The 18,281-nt window shown below is 40.3% G+C and overlaps 1 protein-coding gene across 1 annotated transcript in view; it reads left to right on the forward strand.

Annotated features, from left to right (window-relative positions):
• TOP1 (DNA topoisomerase I) overlaps positions 1–18,281 on the forward strand; it is a 111,500-nt gene that overhangs the window by 65,506 nt on the left and 27,713 nt on the right. Inside the window, exons 4-8 of the mRNA XM_066623624.1 lie at positions 8,034–8,169; positions 8,891–8,949; positions 10,868–10,954; positions 12,684–12,759; positions 14,268–14,368. Coding sequence (XP_066479721.1) covers positions 8,034–8,169; positions 8,891–8,949; positions 10,868–10,954; positions 12,684–12,759; positions 14,268–14,368 — 459 coding nt within the window. The remainder of the gene's footprint in view (positions 1–8,033; positions 8,170–8,890; positions 8,950–10,867; positions 10,955–12,683; positions 12,760–14,267; positions 14,369–18,281) is intronic.

An 18,281-nucleotide genomic window follows, 5' to 3' on the forward strand; every position in this document is an offset into this window, starting at 1 on the left:
TAAGCACTGATAGATGACAATAAAAAATTGCTGCATCACAGAAAGTCTACCCAGTATTTGCAAACACAAGTCCTTGAAACTTGTAATGAAACAACAGACCAAACAGCTGTCTCCTGCTGCATCAGGAGTTCAGTCCACTGACCTTTTCAAACTGGATTCTTCCTGGAGATTCTTCTTAATACAGAATGAGTATCCTAACATATGGGCCCCCCATGTGTTTCTTTTCATAAACATTCCAGTTTCCACTTGCAATGAAATTATTGTTAAGAATATGCATATACTGCTTTTCAACAAACAGTAGTTCATAAAGTGGTTTACACAGCAAAATGAACCTCTGCTTAGGTTGCTGTGAAAGTATTATTCAGAGTCAAGGAAGGCAAATTAGCCCTTTCTCAGAAATGTACAGAACTTTTGGCCACATAAGAGCATGCACTTTAGTTGGCACCAGTCCAGAGGAGAGTCCCTTGAATTCCTGCTAACTCCTGTGTGGTTCACTAGCATCTAAAGCTACTGAGGAGAGAACTAACTGGATCTGACTGCTATGTGCACACATAAATGCATGCGCTCTGCCAGACTCCAAGTTAATATCTTCAGTGGGTCTATCCAAGCTGTCTCTGCCCCAAGGCCATGCTTGAAACCTGCTTTGAAATGATCAGGAAAAACTAGCTTTGTTTTGCAATACCTGGAGTTGAGTGACCATCCCTCTCTTGATCCCCTGTCAGAAAATGGAAGTCAGAGCAATTAAGCAGAAGTGTTTTAAGTTTTTTCGATGTGGTTTGTTTGTTTTTTGGAATAAATCCAAGGATTATCTCCTTTGGGGGCAATGGAAATTTTACCTCCTGTAATAACGGATTTGTGGTAGTCTTCTGCAAATGAGACAGTCTCCCCTGGGAAGGTTTAATAAGCTGCTGTGGACAAGGATTTGGAGCACAAGGGGCAGCTTAAATACCTTGCATGCTGTTCACATTAACAAGAAGTATCAATGGAAACTGATTCAAGCAACTGAAAAGAGAATAGGGTACCAAAGGCATCCCGCTCTTACACTCTACTTTAAGCGTGCTTTCCAGATTAGACCAGAGATGTGCAACTTCTTAAAGAATGAATACACATCAATTTGTTAGCTTCCTATGTAGAGATTCCCAGTTGCCATAATTTAAGCATTTGTCTTGTTGTGATGAGTGTTATGTGCCTCTTTGCAGCCTTCCAGATCATTTGGGGCTAGTGCAGGACAATAGATTCATTATGTGACCTATGGAATGCATTGGACCATCCACATGATGGGATAGTACACAGTTTTCATAGTGACCATGAATGCCCAAGCTGTACCTGACAAGGCAACCTCAAAATGCAAGTTGCTATGCACCAGCTTGATAAACTTGGAGGATTTCAATGCAATATCCTGGATCAGGCAGTCAATATGTTGAACCAACAAAAGTAAAAATTGTAGTGGCTATATGGACAGTTGAATGCTTGACTCACTTTCAAGTCTGCGTCAGGTGGCATAGTCAAAAGTGTTGAAATGGACACAATAAATATGGATCTTTTTTCCTGCACTGCAACTTTTCCCCCAGGGTGTGTGTGTGTTTCTAAATTTTGTTTTTAAATAATGCTTTCAGATGATTTTGGACCTTTCACAAAACAGTGATAGCAAGATGCTGTTTACAGCTAGCTATGATAGTTTACGGTTGAAATATGTCTGGCTACGGATTAATTGCTGCTAGGAAAATGGGGGGGCAAGAGGTGGTGATGTTTTAAAATAAAAGCATGGCTCAGTGCTTATAATATAGGACTATGAAGGGTATTAAAGGAGGAGGTCTGCAATCTGTGCAAATTGCAGTGCTAAAATATTCCAGAGCCAAAATGGTGTGAAGAAAGACGCTATTTAGTGCATCTGCTGTCCTTCTGGAAGCACTTTGTTTCTGCTTTCTGTGGTCATAGTGTAAGTGACTCGTGACAGCTGCACACCTTCCAGCATCTGTTTGGTCTCTCTTTTGCAGAATAAAATGCACTCAGTGACTCCAGACAGCCCAGTCAAGAACTTATTACCTTAGAATTGGCTCTTCCTGGAATGCAGCCCACCATATGCATGGATGAGACTGTGAGGTCTGGCCTTGGAAAGCCGTCATTCTCATCTAAGTTCAGCAATGAATTGGGATCCCTTCATAGGACTTTCAGCTAATGTGTGCATGGACTCAGTCTGCACGGCATTTCTCAGAGGTCAAATAGTAGTACTGTACCTTTTGGTAGCAAGCTGTGGCCTGTTGTTCATGTGATTTTTTTGGCCACATGTATTTGAGCATCTCCTTCTGCTTCTCTTGGAATTCTTTGGAAGGGAACATAATCCTTGCAACAAGGTCCAGAGGAAGAAGAAGTTCACATGGAATGGCTAATATCCTTATTTGCCTTGCCCCAAGGTGAGAAGGAGAAGCAGTTAGCTGCACACATTGTCTCCTTCAGGCTGATAATGATAAATAGTGCAGACTTGCTTACTCTAGGAGTTCCTGGTAGGCAAAACATCTGCTCCCAGAGAAAACCAGTCCCTTTTGAATACCAGAGAGAGTCTCTGGCTACTGGTCGGAAAGGAGAAGCAACTTTGTTGTCTTGGCATAGGGCAAGACAACTAAGGTTGCAATCCTGTGTACACATTTACCTGGGAGTAGGACCCATTGAAATCAGTCGGGCTTACTTCTCAGAAGACATGCCTAGGATTGGGCTGTAAGTATGTTAGCCAGTTGTTGCAAGCATTCTTGCTTATGCTGAACTCTGATGGAAGGGACTTCCAAAGAATTTCAGAAACATACATAGGAGAACTTGAATGCCTGTTGAGGAATATTATGGGCATTGGCTTCAAATATGGATTGAAATGTGAAGTATCACAAATAAGGCAACAATCATGTTATCTCTTTAGCAAGGTCTGTATTTCAGCATGGTTTGAGTTTATTCTCAGGATGGATTCTCGTGGCTTTTGGTTCAAGTTACTGTCTCATATCATCTGTTACCTATGTGTACAATGGAAATAATTATATCCTATTTCACAGGATGGCTATCTTATAAAAATGTCTGAAGTGCTTTGTGTTGTTAATATGACAGATGCATTTTCTTAATATTGGTTTAGGTCTTTCATATATGCCAGTTTACTAATATTGTTCATATCAAGCTGGAATTATTTAAAATGGGGGTTAATTCCATATCATGGATATTTTACCAAATATAGCTAATCTAACTAGCTGTAACCAAAACAGTGGCATTGCTAGGGGGTGTGGGGGGTGTGGGCCGCACCAGGTGATGCGCAAGGGGGGTGACACGCTAAGATCGTGGTGGTTAGGAGTAACCCCATCATATTATATACAGTTGGATGCGGAATTTCGAGCGGAATGCAATACAAAAAACCAGAGTGAAATAACTCCTTTCTATCAAAAGTTATGACCAAAAAACCAAGAACAAAAAATGCATGGATCCCTTCTGGTGGGTCTTGGACAGATTGTCATTCTAAAAAGTGGGTCCCAGTGCTAAAAGTTTGAGAACTGCTGCAATAAGGTGTTAGTAAGTTGACAGCCTTGGAGAGAGTGTGTGACACCACTAGTGACCAAAATTGCTAAAATCATAATTTGGAAGAATAATACTGTCATGTTATATATCAATCAATGTGTAATTTCATGCAGAATGTGTTGTATATTTGTTCCATCAAAAGGTACAGCAAAAAAACCAGTGGGAGTGGAGTGATGGTACATTACCACGCACACCGTCTGGGGTGTTGCCCTACCCACTGCAGGGGGGTGACGCGCTGGCATCCTGCACCGGGTGATGAGAACCCTAGTGACACCACTGAACCAAAAGGTGTCACTTTGGCAAGCACATTCCTTCAATGTGTGTTTATTAGAGGTTCTGCTACTCCTTTACCACAGGAGACATCCCATTCATCTGAGTGATTTCGCTTTTCTTTTCAGCTATCTTGCAAAATTAAATCTGTTGAAAGCAGGGTTTCTGCTCTGAGCAGAGGTTTGGTTTTTTTGGTGACTTTTTGCGTGTGTTCTCTAAATAGGTATGTATCACCAAGGAAGATTCTTTGTGTTGGGGCCATTTGGTTGTCAATCTTGAAAGCTGTGGGTTGCATGTATTTGTGACTGAAGTAGCAGAACAGAAATCTTGGTGACAACAATTCATGCCAGCACTTCACTGGCTTCATGCCAGTTCTTGAATAGCCCAGGGAAGAAACAGCAAATAACATGTAAAATCAGAAATGTTTTATCCAGCAGGAAAATACAAACATTCCATACACATTGTGAATAAGGAACAGATAAAAGATGGTTGCATTCCTAAGGTAAAGTGCTGTGGAGGAGGTACAATGTCGCAGTGCTCTGTGTGTACTGGAGTAGTAGTGCTTTATCTTTTCAGACACAGCCCAGGTCCCATCTGTAGCCCAGCCTGCAACATAACACAAGTGTATTTTTAACATTTTACCATATGGGTCCATCGTATTCCCCACCTCCTCCATTCCTCTCTTTCTATAGAGTTGCTAGTGGTTGGGCACTCATAAAATGTGCAGGTGCCTACACAAATAGGCTGTGAAAGGGGAGTAAGTACTGTATATTCTTCTGTGCAAGTAGCAGATGGCATTCAGTCACTCCTAGGTCAGCATCTGCTTGCTTCATGACATTGAGAAAATCAGGCATTGGATATAAGGTGATTACACCTGAACACCTTTTTCAGCATCACGTGGAAACAAAAAAGAATTGTGCACTCGTCTCCTTTAGATAAATGTGAAATTAAAAAGAAAATCTTTTAGTCAATGAATGGTTTGCCTATATTAAAACTGCAATCTTATACATACTTCCTTGGGAGTAAGGCCCGCTCAATGTAATGGGCTTTACTTCTGAGTAGATATAACTAGGGCTGCACCATAAGTATCACTGTAGTGCATTGACTTTACATTTTGTAATGAGTGGCTTTTTACTGGTTAATGTGAATCTACATCCTTTTAAGTATGCAGCAATTACGATGTAAGAGATTTAAAGTCCTGTGAGTAAGACAAAGCAAATGGTGGGCCTTAGTGCTATTGGAGTTGGGAGACATGGTCATTTCAGATATTCCACATATTCGATAATCTTAAAATTATTAACCATTCATAAAAGCTTCCATGTTCTCTCCTCTTTAATAAAATGTAGATAATCGTGGAGATCTGGAAAGTCCAGTGAGCTGCATAAACAAACTGCTGCATTATATGTCTGTTACTCTTCCAGCTGTAAACATTTTAGACAGCATTTACCAAAGCATGAAAAACTAAATCGATATCCTAAATATCTTATTTGTCTTGGACAATCACACTAGGGGTGCTAGGTGTATTGCTGCTGTTTAGAGACCTGGTTTTTCTTTCCTAGCTTTCCTTGGTATATGTGGACACATAAGTCAATTTTAAACAAGATAATTTCCAGAAACACATTATTATGCCATCTGTCAAATAGATACACACTATCACACCAAATCTGCTTAAAATCCATTTCTTCAAAAAAGTGGCAATCGTGGGTTCTTTGGTGTGCTTCCAAGCTTGATCCCAGTCTGGGATGGCCAAAAATAAACAAGGCTTTTTTTTAAGTGTTTATTTCTGCTGTCTATATACTATGTAAAACTTAAGCGTTGATGTTGATAATTGCTGTTCATTTATATGCGTTTCTACTTTTTCTGAGTACTTGATGATGGAATGGATCATAATGCCAAATAAAGTACACTCAGAATTTGTTGTTTAGCAGGTTATCTAATTGCTTACGAGCACAGTATTTTGCCCTGATTTATAGAATAAGGAGTGTCACACTGAGGGCCAATCTGATAAAGTGGTTGATGTGTTGGATTAGGACAGGAAAGATGTGGGTTCCCATTCTCACCATGAAGCTCCCTGGGTGACATAGCCCAATCCAACTTTCCAGCACCAGTGTAGCCATACCAACAGGACATGTGCTGCATCCCACAGTGGGGGGGGGGGGCGGGGACACAGCAGTCATAGGGGCCTCCTCAAGGTATGGGAATGTTTGTTCCTTACTTCCAGACTGCATTATGGCTGCATCAGCACTGGAAAGTTGGATAGGATTGGGCCCAATCCTGAGCCGGAGCAGCGCTGGTGGCTGCCACACTGCCCCAGCAACCACTGTTACAAAATTTCCATAAGGCACTCCTGTGCCAGCAGAGAGGACATGGTGCTGGCACTGGGCCTAAGCATCAGAAAGATGATAAGGTCGCATGACCAGCAAAAGTGCTCCCACTGGCCGGTGGGGGGAAAGTGGAGAGGGGGCAGAACTGGGGGGGAAGAGGGAAGGTTGGAGGTAGGATTGGGCCCAGGACGGGGTGGAGACAGCGGCAGAGGCTGCCACCAAATTCTATGCCCCCTCTTCAGCTGTGGACACCTACATGAGTATCCTCAGTTCTGAGCCTGCAAAATAGCTGACATAGTTCTGAGGAGATATATTTGGGCCACAGGGGCTTTTCCCAGGGTAAGGGAACAAACGTTTCTGTACCCCAAGAAGACTCAGGTGGTTGCCCAGTCCCATAGGATAAAATAATGACCATTTCTGTGCCGCCACACCTCTGTGCCGCCAGGGCTTAGAATTGCGCTGCCTCTCTCTACCCAATTTACCTCATGGGATTATTTTGTAAATAAAAGTGGGGTGGGGGGAGAAGAACCATACATGGTTTGCCACTTTGAGCTACTTGGAAGAAGAGTGGAGAAAAAATATAATAATTGAGTATTGTTTCTCATTTGATCTCATTGGGTTGTCTGCTTCAGCATTAGGTTCAAGAGTCACTGAGATGGGCAAGATGATAAACTACGTTGGATTCCTAATGTTTTATAGGATCTTTGAATCAAACAGTATGAATAGAAAGGCAATCATAAGTGGCAAAAATAAAAATGGAATCTGGAGTACTGTAACTTGCAGAATCAGCGAGGGAAAAAGCGGTCGGGCTAATGAAGTTAGGAAACTTAATGAGTGTAATACTAGCAGCCTGTAGTTCACTTTTTAAAGTTCAGTGCCAGAGATCTCTGTGCTGCTTTCTTTGACATGTGGCTGGATATAATGTAATCCTCTCCATATGAACCACACGCACCCCTTTAAATCTTTTTCTAGTGGTCAGTTTGGATAAACTACATCCAAAAGCATTTCACAAGTATTCATCTTTGTTCATCTATAAACAGACTTCACCTGATCATGGTCTAACCCACCACTAAATAGTTAATTGTAACATGGCTTCTCTCCAAACAGTGGTGTTTTGGGGGGGAGGGGGGAGTGTTACATGGGGTTACTGAGATGCCATTCTCTTGCTGGTACAGTGAAAATGTGTCATTTTTACCAACTGTAAGAACTGGTTCTTTGTTCACTTCCTTCTCCTTACAAATAATGTAGCCCATTTATGAGAGGGGAAAGAAATGAGACTTGGCCAAGGAGCATGAGCGGCATTGATACCTAAAATGCACTGACAGGAAGAGCCTTAAGAAGATGAAAAAACCTTAAAATAGACATCTTGGTTCAATTTCTGGCTTTTCTAGTGTCTGAGTTGGGTAAATGAAGGCACATTGCTTAAATGTTTGTGCCTCAGTTTCTCTTGTTCTAGTAAATTAGACAATTTAATACATGTATGAATCACAAAGATGGTACTTGATTATCGTGTGGGTCTTTTCCCACTTACACATGCCTCAATGGGGGGTTCCTCCCACTGACCATTCTGGTTAGAGGCTGCAGTCCTCAGCATATTTACCAAAAAGTGTAATTATTGTTGGGCTCAGTGTTGCAGAAACAATGTAGATTTGTTGACATTTGTACAGGAGAAATAAAATAGCTTGTGACTCTTTTGTTGCTTTCCTAAGGTAGCTGCACTTTACCATTGTATTCCTCTAAAAATAAAATTGCAACAATTTGGTTTGATTTTTCACACGAATATCATAATCGTGGTCAATTTTCTAAGACTTGGAGCTTCAGTCCACCTGGTTGTTGATACAGGTCATATCCGAGCTGTCTCTTCTCTGAACCGACTCTTGTATCTTACAGTGAGCACAAAGATTCCTCGGAGAAGAAACATAAAGAGAAGGAGAAAACCAAACACAAAGATGGCAGTTCAGAAAAACACGACAAACACAAAGACAAACACAAAGATAGAGACAAGGAGAAACGGAAGGAAGAAAAGGTACAGGATGGTGGCTGGGATGTTACTGCTTTGGACCATGCTTTGGGAATAAAGACATGAGAGCAGCTTGAGGTGTTGGCATTTTAAGTTAACTCACTAGTGAGACCTGTTGTCCAGTTCCACAGAAACCTGGGGCCACAAGGATGAGGACATTTCATATGGCATCACCATGTTTCTGTTTGAATAGATGTCATAAACTTATGGTTATAAATATCTCATTAAACTTCATGATGGACCAAAAGATTCAACACACAAAGTGTATTCAGTATGAAGAATAGTTTTGTACACCACTTGATGCAGAGTATTGTGAACACTGCATTGTCACAGGTACACACTTTAGCAACCCTGGCAGTGTGGACAGGCAGTAATTTAAGATTTTACTTAGCGCCTGCCTGGGCCAAATGCATAGTTGCACAGTCTCATAGTATGTATAAATGGAAGGCTCAACTACATGAGCAAAGGAGTTGAAGTGAAGTCTGCAGTTGTGACCAGAGAGGAGGAAAAACTGTGTGAAGAGACCTAGATCAGGAAAAGAGAGCTGGGTGATGCACATGATGAGGATTAGCCTATTACTTCAAATAATGCTGAAAGAGTTTATAAGGAATAGCTGCAGGTACACCTGCTACTGATGGAAAGTCCTTTGTCAGTTGCATTTGGTTGCATAGGGAAGATCTGCAGAGCTCTTACACTGTACTGACTAGCTCTTATTTTTGTCTTTCAGAGTAAGTCATCCTCTGGTGAAGTGAAAATAAAGAAGGAAAAGGAAAATGGCTTCTCCAGGTATGCCAGTGGGAACTTTGTGTGAAGATGATTTTTAGTTTGATTTTTATAATACTGTTGAAGAAGAGAAATGGTTTATCTTGGCTGTTGGGAAGCCTGAGAGCATTCAGACCCTCTTCTTGTATGCAGGCCAACATACGCATTTGCCTAAAGTAATGCTAAAATCAAAGATGGAGAAATTTTGCGTTATGAGGATATGTCCAGCTATATGGCCTGGACTATTATTATGAAAGATTCTCTGACTTTTTTTAAAGCCTTGTGTAGATGCCTGGCTCTGATATTGAACGTGGACTAGAAAATAGCATTTACTTCAAAAGTTAGTTCCTCAGCAAGTATTCAACTCTCAGTATAAAACTGTAAAATTGGACTCACACTAGAGTTCCCCACCAATGCAGAAAAAGAATGAGATGTGTAACTCCACACCGGACAGTTTTATTCCCCCCAGTAATTGCAGTTTGCATGTCTTGAGGAGAGAATATCTAGCAAGGAGCCTCTTAATTTTTATCCTGTTGTAGTTCTAGTCCTGATGTATTATTAATATGTAGACCATGTACTTTTTTCTGAAAAGTCTTTTGATGGTTTTGAATATCTAACTTCTCAATAATTCTCAGTAGAAGACGTTAGGCCCCCTCTAGGCTTGTTCTGGAACTGCAATTTTTACAATACAAAACCTGCTTTCTTTTTTCAAGTGTGTAAAAGCACTAATGCTTATGATCACTACTGGTGGAACAGTAGGCCTGTCTAGCCTTATGTCTGTTTCTTGCATTATGGGTCATGATGCTGGATGGATTTAAAGCTTAACCCTCTCTAAAAGGGTAAAAACCAAAGCTGCTTAATAGTGAAATATGATGTTTAATGTCTTTTGATGTTTGCTTTCCAACATGTTGTAAAGCATTCTCATTCATTTGTCTCATTTTGAAGAGAAATGGTAGCATGTTTCCAACAGCATGTGTATTGCCATTAGATCTTATCACAACTGGGCATTTGGAGTGGAAGCAGAGTGAGATGCATCTTCTAAAAAACAGGTGGTATGTCAGAACATAGCTTTGCGAATGTCTTTATAAATCCATTCAGATGGCTTCTTGTAAGCAGCACACATCTGCTTCCAGTACTTTCAGAGTTGTATGTGCTATCCTTGCTGAGGCATTTCAGCTGTCTGAGAAAGCGCACTGCATCCTGTTCAGCCTCATCAATGCAATCGCCACCCGATTTCACCTCATCTCTTACTAGGTTTGGTGCACAAAGCCAAAATAGGATGATCTCGCAATCCAGTTATAAGACCTGATTGTTAACCAACAACCTGAGCTTTTTTGTAACTGATACTACTAAGTGACATAACATATGAAAGCCCAAGATTTCATCTAAAGCTTCCTGATTGGCATTCAACAAAGTGGAATCTAACCAATGAAAGCTTATGCCAAAATAAGCCAGTTAGGCTTTAGATTCTGTGAAGCTCTTGTTTATGTTTAACAAGAGTTAAGCTGCCCCCTATGATCTACTGTGTTGCACCGTGAATCTACTGTGTCTCGTGCTTTTGGTTACTGACATCCTTGGTCAACCTGTACAGGTGAAGTGAGGGTTTTGTGAACTGTAAAGTAAGTCCAGGAAAGGACTTATGATTTTTTTAAATCATATTTTAAAATTATTTAGTGTGTTAGATTATGACAACAGAGGCTGTTAAGTGTAACGTAGTGTTTTTCATTATTTTATTCCATAGTATTCAAAAAGTAAAGTGGATTAACATTACTCTCTACATACATGAGTGTGAAAAGAAAAAATAAAAGCAAATTTCATATATGTCTAGTCAGCTGCAGATGGAAAGGGAATTGTAAAGGTCTGAACTGCATGAGTTGAAACAGTGAGTAAGGATAGAGTATTCATTTAAAGCTTTAGTAATTCTTCTCTCCGTTCTCCTCAGTCCGCCACGTATTAAGGAAGAAATAGATGATGATGGCTATTTTAAAGAAGACTACAAACCCCTGAAAAGACCCCGAGAGGATGATGAGTGAGTAGCTTCTGTGGTTTACTAAAATATAGGCATTAAAAAGGATTTGAAACTGTACATAGAAAGCAGCTGTGTGACAAGAGTAATGGTCTTTATTACACAGGCCTGTAAATTTGAGAAGCGGAAAAACATTGTTCAAAATTTATGGTGGATTTATATGAACTTGGGCTGCTAATTCCAAAAATGGCATCAGTTTTGCCTTACCACGTCTAGTTTCAGATATATGGCAAAGCCTCATTAGTGAATGGTTCAAGCAGCTCCTTGTGAGGAAACCATGGTGAAGGCTTGAACCATTCACTAATGAGGCTATGCTGTTTCTCCAAAGCTAGGTGTGGTTGGTCAATTTTTGGAGCGATGATGCCATTTTTGGAGTCGGCACCCCAAATATACTCAGAAATAGGTCTAACTTTTAAGACAGCAAAATATGTTTTGGCTTTTGTTATTAATCCACACTATTCATTGAGTATTTTACAGTGTTCTGCTAATGTGAAATCTCTGGTGCAGTTCAGGTCATGCAACTCTTGTCTCAAGCATAATTGAAAGAACTCTGAAAGCTTGATTTGGTTGTCATTCAGGCATCAACATACCTCCAAATTTATTTAATTGCTCTTGAGAAGGGACCACATGACCCAAAACACATGTTTTTACATAAACAAAAGAACATTTTAAAGAATTGACAGTGTGGGTTAATAGTTCTTTGTGACCTTTTGAGTCTTCTAGCTGCCTTTGATTGGACCATTGCCCTGATCCAACAAGGGAGACCATGCATGGATGCTGATGTCAATGCAGATGTATATCCTATCAGCATTGCAATACTTATTTCGACCCCCCCTTCTCTGGGGCATCTAGTTGTTATGCACAACTAGAACTAGATTGTGGCTAGTATGTGTTACCTTAGCACAGCCATTTTCAACCACTGTACTGTGGCACACTAGTGTGCCGTGGATGATGTGCCGCGAGAGTTTGGGGAAGGGTCATTTGTTAGTAGGGCCACTGGGGGATGTGAACCGCTGCTATCAATGGGTGTGTCTTATCAATTGGCAAAAAACTAATGGTGTGCCTTGACAATTTTAGCGTCAGTGTCAGATGAGAGAGGTTGAAAATGGCTACCTTAGTACTATCAACCTTTTGTTACTGTTGGCCTTGAAACTCTTATTTCCCCTTTCTCCTGTTTGTGCTTTTATGTACTTGATCATCTACATTCTACATGAGTGATATGTTGTGTGTAAAATACTGTCACTGTTGTGTGTAGCACAGGCAGAGAATTGGTACTCAGACACTGGGATGTACTTCGTGGAGTTAGTTGATTAGCTTCTGTATTCGCATAAGAGACTTCATGAAACGTAACTAATTCTTTGAGGGCCCAATCCTATCCAACTTTCCAGCACTGATGCTGCTGTGCCAATAGGATGTGTGCTGCATCCTGTGGTGGTGGTGGGGGGAGTCACAGAGGCCTCCTCAAAGTAAGTGAAGGAGCCTTGGGACTGCATTGCAGCTGCATCAGCTCTAGAAAGTTGGATAGGATTGCGCCTTGAAACAGGCAGCAGGTTTTATGGAAGACATTTGCATAATGAAAGCAAGCATAGGAGAGTGCTTTTGGAGTGGAGGCCTGCTCAATTTGTCACTTCTACCATCTTCAAGTACTACAATGGTAGATATTTCAGGGATCAATAATATTTCAGAAGCTGAAAAATGACTATTTATTTGCAATTGTTCTGATCTGTTTCAGTGTTGACTACAAACCGAAGAAGATCAAAACTGAAGACATTAAAAAATCAAAGAAACGGAAACAGGAAGAAGAAGAGGTGTTGTTGATCATCTATTATATGGAGCTATGACTGTAGCCATAACAGATTATGATGACAAATGTCTTTAAATATTACCTCTTTTGCATATGGAATGGAGTTTTGAGGTCATCTGAGCAATTGTAAATCACATAGAACTCACTTAGTTGGCCTGATCTAAGAATTCACTTAGTTGGTGGGGATGTGCATGGGATGACCTGTATACATTTCTGTGGTTTTTCCCAGCACAGCTCTTTAAGGAAAGGATGTTGAAAGCAGATTCTGATACAGCACAAAGCAGTTACTGAGAACAGTTGTTAGATTTATAGCTTATTTTTATTTTTCTTGCTTTAATATTTAGTTTTAACAGCTTTATTGTGAGCTACTTTTGGTCTCATAAAAGAAGTAGGATGAAATTTGTTAAAAATAAGCATTTTGGTGCATTGCAACTCTAATGCAGTGTTTAAAAGTGCTGTAGAAATTTAAGATCAGTCTGTGCATGCAATGTATTTCAGAGGAGTTGAGGCAAGAATCTGATTTTTAGCTAGACGTAAATAATATTGCATAGAAACCATAAAAGTTATCAGCTAACTCTATCCTTCCAGCTGCCATAACCACCCAAACTTGCAGTTGTTCCCACATCCACATGGGTTAAATAGTGGGGGCTGCCTCCTTATTCATCCCTGATTGCTCTACACTGGGGCTCAAACAAATTAGCTCGGAATCTAAGATCCAGACAAATGTTATCAGGTTTTATGTTTGGCAAAAATAGTGGTATAAATTAGACTGTACATATAAACAAGCATACAGTAGAACTTCATGGACAACATGTCATACAAAATAGCAAACTGTTGTGAAACAAAAATATGCTATATACTTCCCCTATTGCTTTGCATTTTCTTGTCTCTCATCTGTTGCTTCATTTTTATGATATTCACTAATAAAAAGTAATACCTCATCACACAAAAACACCCATGAGACTTAACAAAACATTGTTCTTCGTGCATGTACTGTTTATGTGGATTTTCAGATCAGGGCAGAAGCCAATTAGAATGCTCCTTTCTTCATGCCTTGTGCACAAAACATAACCACCAATCTTACAGTACAATGCACACAATTGCAAATATCACTAAATAAAGAATTTGGAGTTTGGATTCATTGTCGGAGTTGAGTGACACAATTGATCCTGTTCACATTTTACTGTCACAGTAACTGGAAAATAAGTGAAAAATTGTTAAAAATACTAGGCAGCACAATGAAATTTCTGGATGTCATGGTGACATGACACCTGGGATTTGTTGAGCCCTACTCTATACAGATCTTCCTGCACTACTCTGTATGCCATCTTTCTTGTATGTGTGCCTTTGTGCATTTGTTTGGGTCTGTTCCTTTTCCTTTTGATATGCGCTGGTGCATTCCTGTTGCAGTGGATTTTTCAATTGCTAGCAGTGCCTTAGCAACATTCAAATCGTGAATGTAAGGGTGTTTTATAACTGCTGTGCATCTCCTTGCCTCTTTTATCTGTGTAGGACAGCAAACCCAAGAAAATAAAGAGCAAAGATAAGAAGCCTCCTGAGGGAGACATCAAAAAGAAGAAAACAAAAAAAGAAGAGGAGCAAAAATGGAAATGGTAACATCTTTACTTGTGACACTTCAGCCGATGGCCAACTGTTTCCTCTTATTTCTGATGGTTGGCAACCTTCAGTCTCGAAAGACTATGGTATAAGCTTACAGCACCCGGTATTCCCAGGCGGTTTCCCATCCAAGTACTAACCAGGCCTGACCCTGCTTAGCTTCGGAGATCTGACGAGATCGGGCATGTTTCTGAAAAGCTGTTGATAAAGAATTATTTTAAAATAAGTACCTGGGGCTGTTAACCAGTTAGAGATTCGTTGGTAGATCAATCATCTACTTTTTACTGCGTCGGTTAATTAATAAAACATATCTGTATATTTCCAAATGTATTTTGAGATATTGAAGTAGTAACTGTTGTTTGTGACATCATTAGGAGAAAAGTCTAAGGAACAGAGAATGTTTATAGGATCTTTTTGTTGCCTACTACAATAACACAGTAGACTAGACAAAGAATAGTTTTGTTTTTTTTAATGTGAGTACAGTTGTGCCTCAGCTTCCACAGGGAGTCCATTCCTAGAATCCCCCAGATAATCAAATCTGTTGATCAGGGCATGCTACCCCCCTCCCCACAAATGCAACCAGAGCCTCCTTGACCCTCAAAAGGCCTTCTAAGGTCTGCAGAAGGTCAAAATTCTCAACTTCTGGTTTTTAGCCAAAAACCAGAAGTTGCCATTTTGGGCCGTCCAGAGGCCTTAGAAGGCCTTCTGAAGGACAGAGAGTCCTCCCTTGCACTCAGAAGGCCGTCTAGAAGTGACCAAAGCACAGCTCCTGTCATGTCCAGAGGGTACAGGTCTTGTCTCCACCCAGAACCCACAGGTTCAGAACCCATGGTTAGTTAACCCATTTCTGCCCAGCTGTACACATTTTATTCCTGTTGCATATATGCAGCATTGGGCAGAAATGGCTTAAAACCACAGGTCCTGAATCTGCAGGACATGAACTGGGACCTGTAGGCCCTTAAATTACAGCCTCACTGTTTAAAATTAGTCCCAAGGCAAATATTCTTGAGGTTCTATTTTCTCTGTGAATGTTGCCATTTGGGAGCTGTGAAAATCTGTAAGACCATTAAGGGAACCCAAATGTGTATAACTGCACCCTCCCAAATCTATCCCACATTCCAAGCTTTGTATTTACTGGAGTTTAAAAATCAGCTTAAAAATAAAAGTTCCTATTGTGTACACTGCATTTCTCTGTGCTTTGAAGCAGGGCCAGCATGATGTTGGATTTTGTTTTAAATGGAACAACAGTGTCAATGGTGTGTTGTGTTCTAATTTCAGATTAGCAAGCTTCTAGTTTACGGATCTGTGTGTTAGAATAACGTTGGCTTCATTCTTTAGTTTTATCTGCTTTGGCTAACCAATTCTGTGTTTGGAAATGCACTCCTTGGAGAGAGGATATGTCAACAAAACCCAGGTCACATGATACATGTCAGCTGATATTGAAACGTGTTAGGGCAGGAGGTCTGGTCTAGAGGGTAGAGCCTCCATTTGCCTGAAGATAACATCCACAAGGTCGCCAGTTCGAGGCCACCAGCACTGTGCGACCTTGAAGCAGCTGACAAGCTGAAGCCGAGCTATTCCATCTGCTCTGAGCGTGAGAGGATGGAGGCCAGGATGGAGGCCAGATCAGAATGAAACATCTGAATTGTTGTGGCTCTTGAAAGATAGAGCCTTCTTTCAATTGTAAAAAATCCCTACAGGGATTTAAATAAGCCTGCCTATGTAAACCGCCTTGAATAAAGTCTTGAATAAAGACCAAGAAAGGCGGTATATAAATACCTGTATTATTATTATTATTATTATTATTATTATTATTATTATTATTATTATTATTATTATTATTAGGTCAAAAAAAGCTAAGAATAATTTCCTTTGAGAATTTATCAGTTCTCAAAAGAGCATGTTATTGAGGAAGAATCTGTTGCATGTTTATCTTAAGTTCTTTTCTCATGTTTTCCTTGTTCCACCTTTCATTCAGCCTGAAACTTGGCCTCCTTTAGTGTCCGAATGTACTCTTAAAGCTAAAAATACAAATGCACAAAACAAGTGTTTGCAACCACTTGTATCAAACAGGATCACATATCAAGGAACTATGATTGGCTGTGACTCTATGCTGAGTGTACAGTTGTGGCAGACTGGATTGTGTTGCCATGTTATGTGACCCTATTTGTCTCATTATCAGTCACATTATATCTCCATTTTTAAGATGTAATATTCCAATCAGCTTTGTAACTGTGTTGCAGTTTCTTGTTTCTTCCTCAGATTAGACTCTGTGTAGATTCACTTGATTTCCTCTGTGTTCAGTTGACCTTTGGGATATAAAAAATGGGCTGAAGGAGAAGCTCTGAGCCCAAAGCTTCTTTGGCCCCTTTTGCTGCATTTCTGTCATTTTCTAGAATTCCACTATCATGAACCCTTTGTCATAACCATTATTCTCCATTAGCAAACTGTTATTAGAATGCTCTAGCAGTGTCTGTCTTGTTCTCTCGCTTTCCTGGGCTTGGCAGCAAAGCTTCCATGAGCTGTGCCAGATCCCTAGAAGCCAGGCTGACTGGCTAATAAAGCTGTACATTCAGAGCCATATTTTGTGACTCAGCACAATTGTTGATGTCTACTATAGACCCATCTGCAGCTGCTGTTGATGTAAAGTGTTTGATCCTGACTCACCTCTCAAGGCTGGGCTTCCCCTAGTTACAGAATTGCAACTGCCATCTTTCTAGCTTAATGTGCCTTTTAAGTCCCATTGATTTTGGTGCAAAAGATTTAATTTTCTCATTAACATCTGCAGTTTTTAATTTTGGTTGGAACCTGTCCTATCTATACCATTTGGCATTACTGTATATTGTGCAAGCCAGGGGACTGAGCTTGGCTCCCTGCCATGTGTATTTACCCCTGTGTAATGTCTGAAGCAGGCTTTCTGAGTCTGTTTCCACACAGAATTATAGGTAGAGGTGTTTGAAATCAGTGGTGTTTATTTTACTCAGAAGTAAGCCCACTGTGTTCAGTAAGACTTAGGCTGTAATCGTATCTTACTTACTAGAAACAAACACCTTTAAATTATATGGTATTGGAGACCTAGAGTCTATTTAATCCAGACCTTTGTTGCAAGACTAATCCCGCATTCACACAGCACTGTGCAGATATTCATAGTAATTTAAACTCTAGAATTGTGACCTGAATGATGATGATAGCATTTATAACCTACCATTCTCCCAAGGAGCTCAGGCTGGTGTATATGGTTCTTCCCCTCCTCTATTCTCACTACAACCCTCTGATGTGAGTTTGGCTAAGAAATAGCCTGACCCAGTCTCCCAGTGAGCTTCATAGCTGAGTGCAAATTTGAATCTAGGTTTACCAGTCCTAACCAAGTACTTTCTCAACCATTATACCTGTGCAGTCCCCATATCTATGTCCCTGAGTAATACAGCAGCTGCTTCCATGATGATCCTACTTTCAAATAAAGATGTAGCAGTCAGACCACATTTCCTAATCAGTTCCCAGGATTTGCATGTGATTATCCTTGTCAGTGATGATGCTTCATGCAAAATTGGCTGGGTAGAAGCCCAAGATCCAGTATTGAAGGATAAGAAGATCACTGAAGGGCATTGGTTATATTAAATAGTTTTGTTGGGGAGGGTAGACGAACAGTTGAACATTAGAACAGTAAAGCTGACTCCCCGCTGCATAAATAACATAAACATTCCAGTTATTTTTCAGCAGTGGTTCTAGTGGTAGTTATGGTCTTTTTATATTCCTGCTAGAGAAGAAAAAAGGGGTAGAAGGAAAAAGAGTGTAGTAGTCTAGATGAGAAAGGCCTTTGGTTTAGAATTGTGAATTCTCTGACTTAGACCTGGTCTACCCATGCTGCAGAAAAAGGTGATTGAATTCTGATGTGGTAGAATGAAACCA

Source organism: Tiliqua scincoides, chromosome 4 (assembly GCF_035046505.1).
Source record: "Tiliqua scincoides isolate rTilSci1 chromosome 4, rTilSci1.hap2, whole genome shotgun sequence".
In the NCBI taxonomy this organism is placed as follows: domain Eukaryota; kingdom Metazoa; phylum Chordata; class Lepidosauria; order Squamata; family Scincidae; genus Tiliqua; species Tiliqua scincoides.